Source organism: Oryctolagus cuniculus, chromosome 4 (genome assembly GCF_964237555.1).
Source record: "Oryctolagus cuniculus chromosome 4, mOryCun1.1, whole genome shotgun sequence".
In the NCBI taxonomy this organism is placed as follows: domain Eukaryota; kingdom Metazoa; phylum Chordata; class Mammalia; order Lagomorpha; family Leporidae; genus Oryctolagus; species Oryctolagus cuniculus.
The window spans coordinates 68972399-68991913 of NC_091435.1; the positions used below are offsets into that span (position 1 = coordinate 68972399).

General features: G+C 39.6%; 1 protein-coding gene across 3 annotated transcripts in view; it reads right to left on the reverse strand.

Annotated features, from left to right (window-relative positions):
* Positions 1-19515, reverse strand: part of CD200R1 (CD200 receptor 1) — a 57364-nt gene that overhangs the window by 23380 nt on the left and 14469 nt on the right. The window contains exon 1 of one of the 3 annotated variants that reach the window (XM_008266943.4): positions 11719-12015. The exons of 1 other annotated variant lie outside the window; for it this stretch is intronic. In XM_008266943.4, coding sequence (XP_008265165.1) covers positions 11719-11785 — 67 coding nt within the window. In that variant the 5' untranslated portion in view covers positions 11786-12015. Of the gene's footprint in view, positions 1-11718; positions 12016-19515 lie in introns of those variants that run through there. One more of the 3 variants, NM_001329065.1, reaches the window with a different exon arrangement.

The window sequence follows — 19515 nt, forward strand, 5'->3', positions numbered from 1 at the left end:
TCAGAGAGAGCACCAAAAGGGTCTGAATGGGTAGACACAAGAAACACGTTGTGCCCATTCAGGTTGCAAACATTTTTTGAGCATCTGTGTAGCATCAGGGAGCTATGCAGAGCTCTGGGAACGGTGGGGAAAATGAGACAAGGTCCTTGCTCTCAGAAACTTTACCATCTAGGGACATTAAAAAAGTCCTCACTGGATATTGCATAAATCAAGAGGCGAGAAGCCATCTGCTGAATATGAAAGACAACAAGGATAGATTGAATGATGAAGAAACTAAGGAAAACCAAGGATGATGCTCTTAGCCCTGGGTCCTACCAGAATCACCTGCAAAGCCTTGTGAAAATCCAGATGCTTAGGGAGTGCATTTGGCCTAGCAATTAGGATTCCAGTTGAGACACCCGCAACCCATATCAGAGGACACGGATTTGAGTTCCTGCTCCACTCCCAGTTCCAACTTCCTAGATAACGGCTCAAGTGGCTGGGTCCCTGCCGTCCACATGCGGAACCTGGATTGTGTTCCCTCTTGCCTCCAAGCTCTTGGCTAGCCTAACTCTGGTTGTTACAGGCATTTGGGGAGTGAACCAGCAGATAGGATTCATTCTCTCTCTCTCTCTCTCTCTCTCTCTCTCTCTCACTCACACACACACACACACACACACATTCAAATAAATGAATAATTTGTACTGTGCCCAGATACCTATACCATAGAAAAATCTGATTAACTAGGCTTGGAAGGAACCAGTATCTTTAATATTTAACACAGTATCTTTAATATTTAAAGTTCTGCAATCAATTCTGTCTGGAAACTATGTTAAGATTAGTGGCTTGAATCAGTCCTGGGGGAACTGCAAGAAGTAACCAACGACAGAATGGATAGAATGATTTCTTTTTGGAGAATAACTATGATTTCATTATAGGGATCTACCAATATTCTCCACTTGAACATATTTTTCAAAAAATTGTCAATACCACAAAATGGTTTGCATAATCAGATATTCTCATATTATGTAATGAAATCCCTCTGGGGAAACATAGCATTTGATGGTGAAATAACAAAATGGCAAGGAAAAAGAGAAGAAATGACTAAACACCTGAAAATTATATACACAGCACAGAACTGGAAAAACATTTTTACTGAATTTTCTCAAGTGCTACTCTTCAAACACACCCAGGTCCCCCTAACTGATGGGGGAAAAAATGGCTACCTGCTGCTTTCCCCTTGCAGCCATATTTCTTTCTCTTCCTTGCTATCTGATTTCTAGAATGAGTGATCTGTGCCCACAGCCTGTTTCCTCCCCACCCACTCCCTGCTCAATGCCAGCAATCTCTCTGCCCCCACAGCCCTGTTACTCAAACCGTCATTTTAAAACTCATCAGCCTGTTTGGCCTCTTTTCAGTGTTCCTGGGTTGCTTGGCAGGTTTTGAGACGATTAGCCATTCTCCTCTCCTAGAATCTCTCCCTTCCCTTCACATGTGCATTTCCTTCACTGTCCCCTTCCCTGTCTTCACTGCCTACTTGCGTGTCTTCTTAGCACGTGACCCTCCTCCTCCGGCACCTTAACGTGGGTATTTCCTCAAAGTCTCACCTGCTCCTTCTCATCACACCTTCTCCTTCGGGACTTCAACTAGACATCCACACAGGCCATTTCCTCTTGTTTCCCCAACTTGCTCAGACCCTCGCAGAGGCCCTGAGACCTGCTGGAATGTTCAGCCCACAACTCTGCTGCTTGCCATTTCTGCTCATTTTATCTTAAACATCACTTTCTCAGGAAAGCCTTCCCAGTGCTTTAGACCAGATTACATTTACCACTTACACATCCCTAGGTCACCCTAGATTTCTCTTAACCCACTTAACATTATTTAAGTATTTGCGATCATTTATTGAATAGCTCTCTTCCTGATACTCTAAGCTGCAGAGAACAGGATCTATGTCTCTCTTGACAGAGTCTTCCCAGCATATAGCACAGAAACCCATCTGGGCACTCCTTCAAGTCCCAGCTGCTCCATTTCTAATCCAGCTCCCTGCTAATGCACCTGGGATAGCAGTGCAGCATGGCCCAAGTCCTTGGGCCCCTACAGCCACGTGTGAGAACCAGGAGAAGCTCCTGGCTTCTGGCTTCAGTCTGGCCCAGCCTGACTGTTGCAGCCTTTTGGGGAGTGAGCCAGCAGATGGAAGACCTCTCTCTCCCTCCCTTGCTCTCGCTCTCTCTCTCTCTCTCTCTAACTCTGCCTTTCAAATAAATAAATCTTTTTTAAAAATGAAAGAATGTAAGGTGAAAGTTCCTAAAGTCCTTCATACCAGAAAACTCCATACTTCTCAATACTGCCTTACAGTTTCTTCATTGGACAAATGAAGAAATTACTGCCTAAAGACATTAAGGAATATCTTAAAGACAACATAGCCGAGGAGTTAAAATGACTTGGTAGACCATCCAACACGCGGTAGGCATCCAAAACAGAGATAAGTTTGTATCTAGAACTGGGGGAAGGGGAATGAGATTTCATTGAGAAAAGCGAAAAGCACAAAAACATTCTATGTGTGGATGATATTTAGAAAGCAAAAAGGCATTTAATAATTTGATGAATTAAATCTCAAGGACAAAGACAATATAACAAAGTCAGTAACGGCTGGTAATGACACTGTGATATTAAAAAAGAATGGATTAGAAGAAAGTTCCACATCCTCTCTGGCCAAGTAAGCTTCCACAGATAACAACTATAAAGTGACGACCAAAATATGAGAACAACTACTTGAAGCCACTGGAGGGTGAAAGAAGAAGGAAGATTCAGTGTTGACTCTTGAAAGAAGGAAATGGCCCAGAGTTGGGGGTGTAAGTTCCCGTTTTATTGATACTAGGCTCAGAGAGTGCTGTAGTTGGCACCACATTAGGCAGCTAAAACTCTGAAAGAAAAACCACAGTTTTACGTAGAACCAGAGGTCAGCTTTCAGACAAACCCTACACTGAAAAGTGAGAAAGCCAGGAAAAAAAACAGTTCCAAATCTTGCACATAAACTCCACCCGCATCTCTGCTAATCCTAGAAGCAGACCAGCCAAAGCCAAAAGAACTGTCATTTAAGATTCTCTACAGGGAGCGGGAGATGGGAGGGGTGTGGGTGGGAGGGAAGTTATGGGGGGGGGGGAGCCATTGTAATCCATAAACTGTACTTTGGAAAATTATATTTACTAAATAAAAGTTTAAAAAAAAAAGATTCTCTCCAACTGACTCAAATACTTTAAATATATGCAAATGTACTTCAAAAAGGTCATAGAAAATAAAATTAAAATGTTTATTTGATGCAAAAAATTTTGAAATCCATGCATAGTTTTTTCACAATGCAAATTTTCTATGAACTTTTTGAAGACTTCACATACACACACACACACACACACACATACACACAAGGATGCTTCCAAAAGTTCATGGGAAATGGAATTAAGAAAATTAGATCTTAATATTTTAATTAAGATAAGTTTATTTTGGGACAAAATCTTTTGAAATTCATGCATAAAAGGATCTTCAGAAAATTCATATTATGAAAAAATTATGCATGGATTTCAAAATTTTTGCACCAAAAGAAATAATCTTTAAATTTCATTTTTCCATGAACTTTTCCAGATTCCCTTGATGTGTGAGTATGTATGTGTATCAATGAACAAAACATAATCCAAGTAGCATTCACAATTCAAATACAATTATTCAACATACAGCCACAGAAACTAAGAAAAAGTGACCCGTTCTTTGGAGAAAAGACATCAAGAGAGATCAATCTCAAATTGACACAGATACTGGAATTATCAAGTAAGACTCTTTTTTTTTTTAATTTTTATTTAGTTATTTATTTGACAGAGTTAGACAGTGAGAGACAGAGAGACAGAGAGAAAGGTCTTCCTTCCATTGGTTCACCCCCAAAAATGGCTGCTATGGCCGGCACTGCACCAATCCGAAGCCAGGAGCCAGGTGCTTCCTCCTGGTCTCCCATGTGGGTGCAGGGCCCAAGCACTTGGGCCATCCTCCACTGCCTTCCCGGGCCACAGCAGAGAGCCGGACTGGAAGAGGAGCAACCGGGACTAGAACCCAGTGCCCATTTGGGATGCCGGCACCACAGGCGGAGGATTAACCAAGTGAACCATGGCGCCGGCCCCCTCAAGCAAGGCTCTTCGTGTACATATTAAACTGTGCTCAGTGATACAAAGGAGAATACACTCACAATGAATTAAAAAACCAAAAACTCTCAGCAGAGAAAAACACTAGTTAAAAAATAAACTGATGTACTAAAACTGGAAGCACAACATCTGAATGAAATATTCACTACAATGGACATATCAGAAGAGAAGAGAAAGGAGACTGTCGGTGAATTTGAAAATGCAGCAGTAGAAATAATCTCATCTGACAAACAGAAAGAAAAAATTGACAAATAAAAAACATAAGAAGAGATCTGGGGATCTGCAGTGAATCAGCCAAGGTTGTAAAACATACATAACTGGGGCTGGCACCGTGGTTCAGCGGGTAAAGCCACCGCCTGCAGTGCCAGCATCCCATATGGGTGCCAGTTCAAGTCCCGGCTGCCCCACTTCCAATCCAGCTCTCTGTTAGGGCCTGGGAAAGCAGTAGAAGATGGTCCAAGTGTTTGGGCCCCTGCACCCATGTGGGAGACCTAGAAGAAGCTCCTGGCTTCTGGTTTTGGATCAGCACAGTACCATAGTGGCACACTAGGGAGTGAACCAGAGGATAGAAGACCTCTCTCTCCCTCTCTCTCTCTCTCTCTCTCTGCCTTTCTGTAACTCCACCTTTCAAACAAATACATAAATCTTTTAAAAATATATATATAATTGGGCCGGCGCCGTGGCTCAATAGGCTAATCCTCCGCCTGCGTTGCCAGCACACCGGGTTCTAGTCCCAGTCGGGGCACCGGATTCTGTCCCAGTTGCCCCTCTTCCTGTTAAACTCTCTACTGTGGCCCAGGAGTGCAGTAGAGGATGGCCCAAGTCCTTGGGCCCTGCACCCCATGGGAGACCAGGAGAAGTACCTGGCTCCTGCCTTCAGATCAGCAAGGTGTGCCGGCCGCGGCGGCCATTGGAGGGTGAACCAACGGCAAAGGAAGACCTTTCTGTCTCTCTCTCTCTCACTGTCCACTCTGCCTGTCAAAAAAAAAAAAAATATATATATATATATATATATAATTGAGTTCCAGAAGAGAGGAATGAGTCATTACAGATAAAATATTTGAAGAAATAATGATTTAAGATTTCCCAAATTTAGGGAAAACTATAAGTTTAAATTCAAGAAGCTGGATTCCCAAGCAGGATAACGTTGAGCAAAACTACACACAGATCCATTGGATGAGCTGAAGTCAAACAACAAAGAAACAAAGAGCAAATGCTTAAAGTAGTCAGAGAAAAGAAATCAGCATATGCAAGAGTTATCTGCACCCCCATTTTTATTGCAGCTTAACTCACAATAGCTAAGACATGGATTCAACCCAGATGTCCATCAACTGATGATTGAATAAAGAAAGTATGGTTACATACACTATGGAATACTACTCAGTTGTAAAAAAACAAAAATGAAATCTTGTCTTTTGCAACAAAATGGATGCAAATGAAAACCATTATACTTAGTGAAATAAGCCAGTCCCAAACACAGATATCAAATGTTTTCCCTGATCTGGGGGTAGTTAATAGAGTTTCTAAAATATAATGTATTGGAGTGAAATGGACATTTTGAGATTCAATAATTGTTTACAGCCCTTATCTTTACTGTTGAGGAACAGTGTTATTTTCTTCATACTATTTGTTGAACTCTTTACTTAGTGTAGGGTTTATCTTATGAACTGAAAGTAGATCTTTGTAAAAATTAGGAGTGGGTATAGGAGAGGGAGGCGGAAGAAGGGTTGGAGTGTTGGTGGGAAGTATCACTATGTTCCTTTAAATCTGTATTTATGAAATACATGAAATTTGTATACCTTCAAAAAATTTTTAAAAAAGAAAATAGTCAGAAAAAAATAATAGATTATATCCAGGAGAACAATGGCTTGAGTGCCTACTGCCTTCTCATCAAGATGTTGAAACAAGTCCTTAAGGTGCTGAAAGAAGGAAAAAATGTCAACACAGAATTCTATTCCAGCAACAATGTGCTTTAAAAGTGAGAGTGAAATACTTTCATATATAAAAAAAAAAAAAAAAAAAACTAAGAGAATGCCTCACCAGCAGGCCTATACTATTTCACAGGATAAAAGAAACTATTCAAGCTGAAAGAAAATAATGCTATACCCAAATTCACAATGTCAAGAACACTGGAAATGCAACTCTGGAGAATATAGTATGTACCACCCAGAACTGCCTACAAGGAATGAGTCTTTGCTCCTGTTGCTAAGAGCACAGTCAGCAGACAGACTTCCGTTTTCAGCAAATTCGGGACTGCATAATTGCCTTGCCCAAAATCAGATTTTCCCCAGGCAGCCCACATTCAACGACTGAGGGAAACAGAAGTATAAAAGACCAGCCATCCTGATTCAGTGAGGGGCCCCTCCAAAAGAACATGCTATCTCCAGAGTTCTCCATGGGGCCAGCTGAGGGGGCCAGCTGAAATTGCAGATAGACTTCTGCTCAGAAGTAATTTTCTATATGTGAAACTCTATCCCAGAGTCTGATCCCAAGAGAATCTGCAACAGCATTATCATGCAAAGTAGCAGAGTTTTTTTAAAAAGCTTTTATTTAATAAATACAAATTTCATAGGTACAGCTTAATTATCTTTATATACAGAAGATCAACTCTATACTAAGTAAAGATTTCAACAGTTTGCACCCACACAGACACACAAAGTATAAAGTACTGTTTGAAGACAAGTTTTACCATTAATTCTCATAGTACAACACATTAAGGACAGAGGTCCTACATGGGGAGCAAGTGCACAGTGACTCCTGTTGTTGATTTTAACAATTGACACTCTTATTTATGACATCAGTGATCGCCCGAGGCTCTTGTCATTTTTTAAAGAAAAAAAAATCTTTCTTTAAAAACAGAAAAACTTCCAGTCTTGTTTCAATCCTGGAATTTTTCTACACTGCTTTCCTTAAATGCAAATAAGACTTAGATCTTAGAATGGGGTGTCAAGGGAAGACATTTGGTCTTGTGGTTATGATACTGATTAGGATGCCCTCATCCCACATCTGAGTGCCTGGGTTCAAATCTCAGCTCTGGCTCCTGATTCCAGCTTCCCGCCAAAGCAGACCCTGGGAGGCAGCATTGATGGCTCAAGTAGTTGGGCTTCCTACCATCCATGTGGGAACCTGGACTGAGCTTCCAGCTCCAGGCTTGCATTTGGGGAATGAACCAGAGAGTAAGACTCTCTCTCTCTCTCCCTCCCTCCCTCCCTTCCTCTCTCTCCTCCCATCCCCTCTCCTTTCCTCCCCTTTCAAATAAACTAAAACTCTTAAAAAAAAGAAAGAATGAAGTCTAGGTTTTTGTACCTACATGGTTTTAAATTTTAACCAAGAAAACTGTGAAATTATTTGCTTAGCATTAATGAACGAACAACATCATTTCTTTCTGGAAAACAAAATGAACTGACTGTGACTATTACATAAATTATGCTAATGCTTGATTTTTATTATCATTATTATTATTTTTAAAGTAAGAGTTACTGATTTACTTCTTAGGAGCTATCAGCATCACACAGTGCATGGTTATTTCATAACCACGGATCTGCTACCTAATTACAGCCAGGAGATATCAGTGTGACAATGTCAGCAATGACAAGGAAGACAAAAATGCAGTTATGGTTACTACAATTTAATCACCATAAAGATTAAGTGTTCAGATAAAACACGAAACCAAATGACAACTGGGTTATTTTATCAATGAGTACTAATAACTGAAATTAGTAGGAGGTAGCTATGTACTCTGAGCTCTCATTTTTTTCCCATCTCCTTATTACCACCTTCAACTTAGTAGCATCCCTATTTCTATTCATCTTACTCTTCAATTTCAGAAGATATTTTCTCCTATTTAAGGATAAGACCCCAATTTATATCCCATATTACTCCCTTCCCATCTCTTCTGAGATCATGCCCTGTTACGGACACAAAAGAGATCAACATGGCTCCTAGGACCCAAACCCAAACATCTCTAGGCTTTATTCTATTACTTTTTATCTCTATGTTTATTTTCTTTGTAGGATCATCCACTCCACGAGTGATAAATAATTTCTGTGATTTTGCTCTACTTCAAATACCCATAGGAATTTTCCCCCTAGGCATCCTCCCTCCCTATACTGAATATTTTAAAATATATATTTATTTGACAGGTAGAGAGAGATATATCTTTCATGTACTGGTTCACATTGCAAATGCCTGAAACAGCTGGGGCTGGGACCTGGAATTCCACCCAGGTGTCACACATAGGTGGCAGGGACCCAGGTATGTGAGCCATCACCTGCTGCCTCTCAGAGTAAGCATTAGCAGGAACCTGAAATCAGAAGCAGAGCTGAAACTTAAACCTACACATTCCAATAAAAGATGTGGGAGTCCCAAGTGCCCTCTTAACGACAGTGCCGACCCCTGATCCTGAATTTAACATCTTCCACAAACTCCCTTCTCAGCCACCAATGCCTCTCAGTACATCACAGAACTTTCTAAAATGGGAACTAGGCTACCAGCCCTTGACTCCTGCTTTAAAATAAATCCTTTACCAAATGACACTATCTAGCAAAAGGATTCTGTTGCCACATTATTCTAAAAAAAAAAAAATGCCTTTTTATATGGTTTTTCTGTTCCCTGTACAACAGATGGCTCCTCATTGTCTGCTACACAGTGTCCAGATTCCCCTATTTGGCCATCAAGGACCCCCGAAATCCAGCCTTTTTTCCCTGTTGTCATATAATACATGGTCCAGGGTTCTTTCTCCAAATCTCCTTGCTTCTGCTCATATTACACCTTCCCGCCTTTCAATTTCTTTCTCTGCCATCCCTCTTCGATGCAAACACATCATTCAACACCCAGCTCAGGAGTCATCTCCTCTGCACAGACTTCCCCAACAAGACTGGAATTCTACCTTTCTTTAGATTTTTACAAGTTTCATAGATAACTTCAAGATTCACTGATTTTAAATGTTGACCAATGAGTTCACCTTAGCTTTGCTCCTTAATTTAGATTGCTAATAACTTTTAGGCATTATTTTCTATACATGCACTTAAAAAGAGTTCTTATTAAGAACTTCTGATTAATTTATTCATTACTTAGCGGATAGTTAGAGGAAAACGCACCTATAAATCATAATATGTAAACTTGAAACTCTCACAAACTAGAAACGGAAGATAGAACTGAGATTATGAGAACAAACTCCTTCACAATTGCTTTTAATCTCTTTTTTCCATCTTCCACAAAATCTGCTTAGGCTTCCAAATAGCCCTATCTCGATTTTTCTCTCCTCTTCTTGTTACTGCCTGCCCTCTAGTGGAAGGAATTAGCAAATGAGTAAAAATTAGTCCAAGCACAGCAAAGGGGGGAGTCTCCAGTAACTCCTAATTGGAAAAAATCAGTAACTTTTATAAGGGTGAAGTGATTTTAATTGGAATAGAATATATAAGTGGAACATAAGAAAAAATTCAAGAAGACAATAGGTCTTGAAAAGAGAGGAGGGGTAGGCGCCGAGGCGCACTAGGTTAATCCTCTGCCTGAAGCACCGGCATCCCGTATGGGTGCCGGCTGAGTCCTGCCTACTCCACTTCCGATCCAGCTCTCTGCTATGACCTGGGAAAGCAGTAGGAGATGGCCCGAGTCCTTGGGCCCCTGCACACATGTGGGAGACCTGGAGGAAGCTCCTGGCTCCTGGCTTCGGATCGGCACAGATCCAGCCGTTGCAGCCATCTGGGGAGTGAACCAGCAGATGCAAGACTTCTTTCTCTGTCTCTCCCTCTCACTGTGTGTAACTACCTCTCAAATAAGTAAGTAAAGTCTTTAAAAAGAGAGAGAGAGAGAGAGAGAGAGAGAAAGTGGAAAGAGAGGGGAAGAATCAGGGAAGATGCCAGGTATATAGCTGGGAACTTTCCTCTGGAGTGAACAATTTTGGTTGTTTTTCTTTTTCCCCTTCAAATATTTTCTTAATAAATCTTATCTATGAACTGCCATATTGCTTGAAGTTACAGGCAAATCAGTTGACACAAAAGTCAATCAATAAACTGAAAAAAATGCTATGTGTAACACTGAAATATTGCTCTTTTGTGAATTTATGTTGTACAAAATAAGTTATTTCCATTTGAAAGTATTAATAACAAAATGGTTTTTGTAAAAAAAAATAAAAGGACAAATTCAGCCCTGAATTATTTTCTTCTCATTATTCTAAATCATTTCATGATAAATTTATTTTAATATTATTTTTCTCTCTCCCAAGAGTAATGGTGCAACTTGAGATAAACAACTCCTTGTTGTTACCCTGTCCAGCTGAGACCTGCACAGGTTTCTACAAGGGCTTTCTACAAGATCCCAACTAGTGACAGATTTAGATCACTTATGGTTTTTCTTAGTCTACTGAGTTTACAAGTAAGTACTGGACTAACTTCTTTTCAGTGATGTTATGAATTGCAGTTCTCTAGAGAAAAGCCTAATGGTCAGATATTGAGGAAATGGCCCAGCATGCAAATTGCTCAAGTGTTTCATGATGGCTACTGACATGCATTACAACTGAGGGTGACTCTGTCGCATACCAGTAATAGCTAACCTTGAACAAATCATTTCAACTCTCTGGGCCTTGGTTTCTACCTCTGTGAAATGCAGATATCTCCCATGCCTACTTCACTAGGTGGCTCTGTAGATCAAAGGAGAAAAAGCATGTGAAAATTATCAGCAGAAAGGCACAGTAGTAGCACATGGTCGCACCTCTTTGTGGGTGCTCACCGGTAAAATTAACACGTAGAACATAGATTGCTTTGGTGGAAGATAGACAACATTTTAAAGTCACCCAGAGGAGAGAAAAAAACACATTTTCTTCTTTCAATGATCAAACTGTGAAATTTAAACCCAACTATACTGTTCTTTTGCGGCTGCTCCATCTACTCAAAGTGAAACCTGAAAATGCCCTCCCACATCCACTCCTACCAACACTCTACAGTGAAACCAGGACGCCCCCACAGGAGCCCCAAGTTCTCTACGACTCCTACAGGAACCTAGACGTGTTCAGAGTATGCCCTCTAATTCAGAAAGTGTCTCCTAAAGCCCACACATCTTTGAGATAAATAGACACACATCACAGATGTGCCACCATGACTGTAAGAATATTGTGTTAGAAAAGCACCGAGTCATAGAAAATGGTAGAAAGCAGTAAACTTCTTGACTTGTAACACTAGCAGTGCCGACCTAAATGGCTTAGGGATGTTACTCCTTTTCTTTTAAGGTATGAAGATAAAGAGAACCCAGTTGACTTTGACCTACACTGGTATGATTTTAATTGTCCCTGCTTCATCCAAAACAAGGGTGGAAATAAAGTGGTGAGAGAGACAGCTTCTAGCGATGTGCATATTGTAGTAGGATAAAAATCAAATCAATAGAACAGAGAAGAAAATGAGGGTGATAAAATAAAATAATAAATCTTGGAATAACTCCCTATTGCTATGATTGTAATTGGCTCATGCTACCCCATAAGAAAGGCAAGGGAAACTCACAACAGGAGATGAGAACAAATCTTCCATCAATCATTTTCCCAAAGAGAATTCAGACTTACCAGCCACCAAAAAGACGGTTAAAATCAGTAGGAGCCATAAGTCAGAAGTTCTCCAAGGGCAGACCATGTCTGCTTTCTTTTTGTCAGCCCTTCACACGATACTTTTCCTCCATACAGGTGGAGAAGCAGCTGTGAGCATTACGAGGCTCCCTCCGGTCAACTTCTCAGTGCCGAATCCTCTTAGACCATCAGCAGTGAGGCACTCCCTTCCTTCAACACTATGTGTTTCAGCCTGATTAGTAACTTGGGAGAGAAGTAACTCTTCTGTGGAACTTGACACAGCAATAGATTTCCTGTACGAAGCACTGAAGCAAAGACGGAGGAAGCAGAGTGATTGAGCTGTCTTCCAGCTCATTGGTTCTCTTCTCATTTCTGCTGCATACAGATAAACTACACAGAGAGACACTGAATATGCCCAGGATAAACGGATTTGCCTAAACTTGCATTGAAAAAGAAAAAGGGAAATTTATCTATTTTGGTCCAATCCCTGTAAATGTCCCAATCACAGTAACTGCTAGAAGCTTTCTCCAAGTTAACAGGTGTACAACCTTAATGTCCAAGGCTGGATTAGAATATTTCCCCTTGAAAATGCCTTGTGAACTTGCTGTCTATAATGGAAGTCAGTACACACCTCTAGAAGCATTACAAGTGATTTTGTTTCTTATTGTGACTGAAACAAATTTTGTGGCTTTAGTGCAGCACAAATGTACTACCTACAGTCTGGAGATCAGAAAACTGAACTTGATCTTATGGGACTAAAATCAAGGTGACGGCAGTGCAGCATTCTTCCTACAGGTTCATGGGGAGACTCAGCACCTTGCATTTTCTACGAATCACAGGATGCCTGCATCCTTTGGCTTGTGGCTGCCTCATTCTGGCATCTGCTCCCTTGTCTCATCTCCTTCCCAAGAGGGAAGGCTCCTTCTGCCTCTCTCTTATAAGGACCCTTGTGATTCTATAGGGCCCACTTGTATAATTTAGAGTAATCGCCCAGTCTCAAGATCCTTAATTTAATCACATCTGTAGGGTCTCACTGGCCATGTAAGGTAACATATTCATAGGTTTCTGAAATTAGGACATGGACATCCTTTTAAAAAAAAAATGATTTGTTGTCTATTTGAAAGTCAGAGTTACAGAGAAGTGCCAGAGGCAGAGAGACAGAGACAGAGAGATCTTCCATCCATCATTGGTTCACTCTAAATGGCCACAATGGCCAGGGAAGGGCCAGGCCGAAGCCAGGAGCTAGGAGCTTCCTCCAGGTCTCCCATGTGGATGCAGCAGCCCAAGTTCTTGGGCCATCTTCTGCTGCTTTCCCACATGCATTATCAGGGAGCTGGATAGGAAGTGGAGCAGTCAGGATTCAAATCGGCTCCCATATGGGATGTGGACACTACAGGCAGAGGTGTAACCTTCTATGCCACAGTGCCAGATTGGACATCTTTCTCAGGGGGCCATTACCCTACCTACAATTCAGTACTTACTGCCATTCACCTTTGAAGAGTTAGACTGATCTTTTTAACGAGATTACAAATAAACACTCTGTAATTGCCACACCTCTGGAATTTAAACTTTCCAGAAAAATTTTTCTGTGATGTTACTAGTTAATATGCATTTAGATTACATTAACAGGATAGGAATCTCTTTATATGCTAAAAATTTCCTACCCCAAAGCAGTACTCTCCAGGAAGGGGAAGAAAACATTGCAAACAGGAAAAAGATTAAACAGCATGCATTTTTTTTTTCTAAGTTAGCAGTTCTATCTTCCCTCTTAAAAACCATTAGACTGTTTTCTCCTTCACCTTCTCAAGCTTTCCTTTCAGTGAATCAATTTGATTCAGACAGTGAAACCTGGTCCTTACGGGTGTAGAATACTGGGGAATGAGATCTGATAATGGATGGACTATAATAACATCTCTTCTGCCTAACGTTTAACTAGGTGTCAGAAAAATCAGGGAGGAGGAGATAGCATTTAGAATAAAGCACTCTGATTTCCATCACGAAAAGTGGTTAAGACCATGGGCTTTGATGTTCGATAGCTGGGAGACCCAGCGTTAAGTCACTGTGGGGCAATTACCAGGCTCATGATTCTGGGCAAATTTCTTAATCAACTGTACAACTTGGTTTTTCCACTTAATGTTACATTAGCATGGAACTTTTTCTCATCAAAGATTTGTTGATTGTCATTTACTTTATATATATGTTACATATAAATATGTGATATAATATGTAATATATGATATACTTTATATATCTGCATTTTAAATAAAATAAATAAGAATTTAAATTTAAAAAATAATATTCTTAAAATGGGATTGATTTTTTTAAAGGCTGGAAAAAAATATATCCCATGACAGTTAATGGTTATTTTTTATTTTTCATTATAATTTTGCAGATTGTGCAAAAAGAAAACTTTAGAAACAGTTATTTGAGGCTGGTGCCGTGGCTCAATAGGCTAATCCTCTGCCTTGTGGCGCCGGCACCCCGGGTTCTAGTCCTGGTCGGGGCACCGGATTCTGTCCCGGTTGCCCCTCTTCCAGCCTAGCTCTCTGCTGTGGCCCTGGAGTGCAGTGGAGGATGGCCCAAGTGCTTGGGCCCTGCACCCGCATGGGAGACCAGGAGAAGCACCTGGCTCCTGGCTTCAGATCAGCGCGATGCACTGGCCGCAGCGCACTGGCCGCAGCGGCCATTTGAGGGTGAACCAATGGCAAAAGGAAGACCTTTCTCTCTGTCTCTCTCTCTCTCACTGTCCACTCTGCCTAACAAAAATAAAAAATAATAATAAAAAAAGAAACAGTTATTTGAAACTAAATGTGTGCAATATCAAATAAGCAAATAAAACCAGGGCAGAAAAATCAGTAATTACATTTTTATTTTGCTAAATATCAATTCTAGATCTCAATGGCCATATTCATAGTAAATAATATTTGCCAATCTTTAAGCTAATACCCAGACTCTCTTCTAAGAAGTTTATAAATATTGCCTCATGTAGTTATTTGAAGAACCCTATAGTAAATACTATTATTGTCTTGTGTTGAGAAAATGGAATTCAGACAGGTTAGTTAAGTAGTGACAGAGACAGGATTCAAGCCTGAGAAATCTCATTCCAGTATTTCTCTCTTATGACTTGGTTATTTTGTCCCTCCTTTAATCTCTGCTTTTTAATTTTCTATCTTGTCTCCAACACATCACCCACACTCTTAACCCCTCCTAAATCTAATCATTTTTTCACGCACTCTTCCAGATGCACACTCTTACAACTGCATAAACAAATCTTGTGCTATCTCTAACCTATTTGCAATAAGATCACTGCCTGCTGCCCCCTGGAGGTAATTTGGTGAATTCAATACAAATCAATACTATCTAAAACAAATGTTAATGGATCTAAAGGGAGGCATAGACTCCAATACAACAGTAATGGGGGACTTCAATACCCCTTGCATCAAAGAACAGATCAACCAGGAAGAAAATCAAAAAAGAAATATCAGAACTAATCTACACTATGGACAAAATGGACCTAATTGATTTCTACAGAACACTGCATGCCACAGTTGAAGAATACACATTATTTTCATCAGTGCAGGGAACTTTTCTCCATGATACACCATATGCGAGGCCATATAGCAAGTCTCAGTAAATTCAAAAAAAATTGAAATCATGCTGCTTATCTTTTCTGACCACAATGGAATGAAACTGGAAATTAACAACTTAAGAATATCTGAAAAATATGGAGATTGAACAACACGTTCCTGAATGAACAGTGAGTCATTGAAGAAAGCAAAAGGGAAATCAAAAAAATAATCCTGGAAATGAATGAAGACAACAATACAACATATCAAAAGTTATGAGATACAGCAAAAACAGTATTAAAAGGGAAGTTTATGGGGCCAGCATTGTGGCATAGTGAGCTAAGTCTCCACTTGTGGCGCTAACATCCCATATGTGTACCAGTTCTAGTCCCAGCTGCTCCTCTTCCAATCCAACTCCTATTATGGTCTGGAAAAACAGTGGGAGATGGCTCAAGTCCTTAGGCCCTGCACCCATGTGGAAAACCCAGAAGAAGTTTCTGGCTCCTGGTTTCGGATCAGCTCAGCCCCAGCCGTTGCAGCCATTTGGAGAGTGAACCAGTGGATGGAAGACCTTTCTCTATCTCTCTCTCTTCCTCATTTTGTGTATAACTCTCTCTCAAATAAATAAATAAAATCTTTAATAAAAAAGGGAAGTTAATAGCAATTAGTGCCTACATCAAGAAATTGAAAAGATATCAAATAAATGAGCTATCAATACATCACAAGAACCTAGAAAAACAAGAAACCAAACTCAAAATTAGTAGGAGAAAAGAAAAATTAAAATTAGAGAAGAAATAAAATTGAAACCAGAAAATCAATACAAAGGATCAGTGAGATGAAAGCTGATCTTTTGAAAAAATAAACCAAATATACACACCATTGGCCCAACTAACCAAAAAAAAGGGGGGTGAAGACTCAAATCAATAAAATCAGAGATGAAAAAGGAGATGTAACAAAAGTTACCATAGAAATAAAAAGAGTCATCAGTAATTACTACAAATAGCTGTATGCCACAAATTGGAAAATCTAGAAGAAATGGATAGATACCTGGACACATAAAATCTACTAAAATTGAGTTGTGCTAACACAGAAAACCTAGACAGACCATTAACCAAGAGAGAGATGGAGTCAGTAATAAAGACCCTCCAAACAAAGAAAAGCCCAGGACCAGATGACTTCACTGCTGAATTCTAGCAGACTTTTAAAGAACTAATTCCAATTCTTCTCAAGCTATTCAAAACAACTGAAAGGGAGTGAATCCTCCCAAACTCCTTTTATGAGGCCAGCATCACCTTAATTTCAAAACCAGAAAAAGATACAAGAAAGAAAGAGAATTATAGACAAATATCCCTGATGAACATAGATGTAAAAATTCTCAACAAAATACTAGCTAATTGAATCCAACCACACATCTGAAAGATCATTCACCTGGACCAAGTGGAATTTAATCCTGGTATGCAAGGATGGTTCAACATACACAAATCAATCAATGTGATACATCACATTAACAAACTGAAGAACAAAAATCATACAATTATCTCAATACATGCAAAGAAAGTATTTGATAAAATATAATATCCTTTCATGATGAAAATCTTAAGCAAATTGGGTATAGAAGGAACATTTCTCAACACAATCAAAGCAGTGTATATGACAAACCCACAGCTAGCATTCCCACTAGGATCTGGAACCACACCAAGATGCCCAGTCTCACCCTTGCTATTCAATATAGTTCTGGAAGTTTTAGCCAGAGCCATTAGGCAAGAAAAAGAAATCAAATGAATACAAATTGGAAAGGAGGAACTCAAATTATCTCTGTTTGCAGATAACATCAATCTGTACATAAGGGAACCAAAAGACTCCAATAAGAGACTACTGGAATTCATAAGAGAGTTTGGTAAAGTGGTAGGAGCAGGATATAAAATCAACAGACAAAAATAAATAGTCTTTGTATAAACAGATAATGCCATGTCTGGGAAAGAACTTCTAAGATCAGTCCCATTTAAAATAGCTACAAAATACAATCAAACTATGCACACATACATACCTAGGAATAAACTTAACCAAGGAAGTGAAAGGTCTCTATGATGAAAATTACAAAACATTAAAGAAAGAAAGAGAACAAGGCACAAAAAATGGAAAAATTTTCCGTGTTCCTGGATTGGAAGAATTAATATCATCAAAATGTCCATACTACCAAAAGCAATGTAGAGATTCAATGCAAGCCCAATCATACCAATGACATTCTTCTCACATCTAGAAAAAACAATGCTAAAATTCATGTAGAAACACAAGAGACCCAAAATAGCAAAGGCAATCTTAAACAACAAAAATAAAGCCAGAGGCATCAAAATACCAGATTTCAAGACATATTACAAAATAGTTATAATCAAACTAGCCTGGTACAAGCACAAGAAATAGACATGTAAAAAAAAAAATAGACATGTAGACCCATGGAACAGAATAGAAATCCCAGAAATCAACCTATGCATCTACAACCAACTTATCTTTGACAAAGGAGCTAAAATCAATGCCTGGAGAGAAATGACAATATTTTCAACAAATGGTGCTGGGAAAATTGGACCTCTGCATATGGAAGTAGGAAACAATAGCCCTACCTTATACCTTATACAAAAGTCATTTTAAAATGGATCAAGAAACTAAATCTACAACCTGATACTATCAAATTACCAGAGTATAACATTGTGAAAACTCTGCAAGAGGTTGGCAGAGACTAAGACTTCTTGGAAACACCCCAGAAGGCAATCAAAGCCAAAACAGAAAATGCGATCACATCAAGCTGCGAGGCTTTTGCACTACAAAAGAAACAATTAGCAAAGTGGAGAGACAATCTACAGAATGGGAGAAAATATTTGCAAACTATGCAATTAATAAAGGATTAATATGCAAAATCTATAAGGAGCTCAGGAAACTCAACAACAACAAAACAAAGAATCTAGTTAAAAAAGGAGCAGGGACCCAGTGCTGTGGTGTAGCAGGTAAAGCCACCACCTGCAGTGCCTGCATCCCATATGGGTACCTGGCTGCTCCACTTCCAATCCAACTCTCTGCTGTGGCCTGGGAAAGCAGAGGAAGATGGCCCAAGCCCTTGGGCCCCTGCACCCACATGGGAAACCTGGTAGAAGCTCCTGGCTCCTGGCTTTGGATCAGTGCCAGCTGTTGCGACCAACTGGGGAGTGAACCAGTGCATGGAAAACCTCTCTCTCTGCCTCTCCTCTCTCTGTGTAACTCTGACTTTCAAATAAATAAAAAAATCTTTAAAAAAAAGGGGGCAGGGGGAATGACTTGAACAGGCATTTTTTCTAAAGAAGAAATTCAAATAGCCAACAGACACTTGAAAAAATGCTCAGGATCTCTAGCCACCAGAGAAATGCAAATCAAAACCACAATGAGGTTTCACCTCACCCCAGGTAGAATGGCTCTCATGCAGAAATCAGAAAACAATAAATGCTGGCAAGGATGTGGGGTAAAGGGTACCCTAATTCACTGTTTTGGGGAATGTAAACTAATACAACCATTGTGGAAAACAATATGGAAATTCTCAGAAATCTGAAGATAGATCTACCATATGACCCAGGCATCCCACCCCTTGGACTTTACCCAAAGTGAAATCAAAATATGAAAGAGTCATCTGTACCCCCATTTTTATTGCAGCTCAATTGAAAATAGTTAAGATATGGAATCAACCCAGATGCCCGCCAACTGATGACCGACCGGATAAAGAAAAGATGCTATATACACACTATGGAATACTACCCAACTATGAAAAAGAATGAAATCTTGTCTTTTGTAACAAAATGGATGCAACTGGAAACCATTATACTTAGTGGAATAAACCAGTCTCAAAAAGACAAATATTGTTATGTTTTCCCTGATCTGTGATAACTAATAGAGTATTAAAAAATGTAATGTATATGAGCAAAATTGATGTTTTGAGATTTGATTATTATTATTTATAGCCCTTGTGTCTACTGTTTTTTTTTCCTTCTTACTTTTTGTTGAATTCTTTACTTAGTGGAGGGTTCAGCTTATAATTATAAATAAACTGAAAGTATGTCATTGTAAAAATTAAAAGAAAGAGTAAGAAGGGAAGGAGGAAGGAGGGAGGGAGCCTGGGCAGGAGAGAGGGTGGGGTGGGAAGTCTCACTATGCTTCTAAATCTGTACCTATGAAATACATGAGATTTGTTCATCTTATATTTTTAAATTAA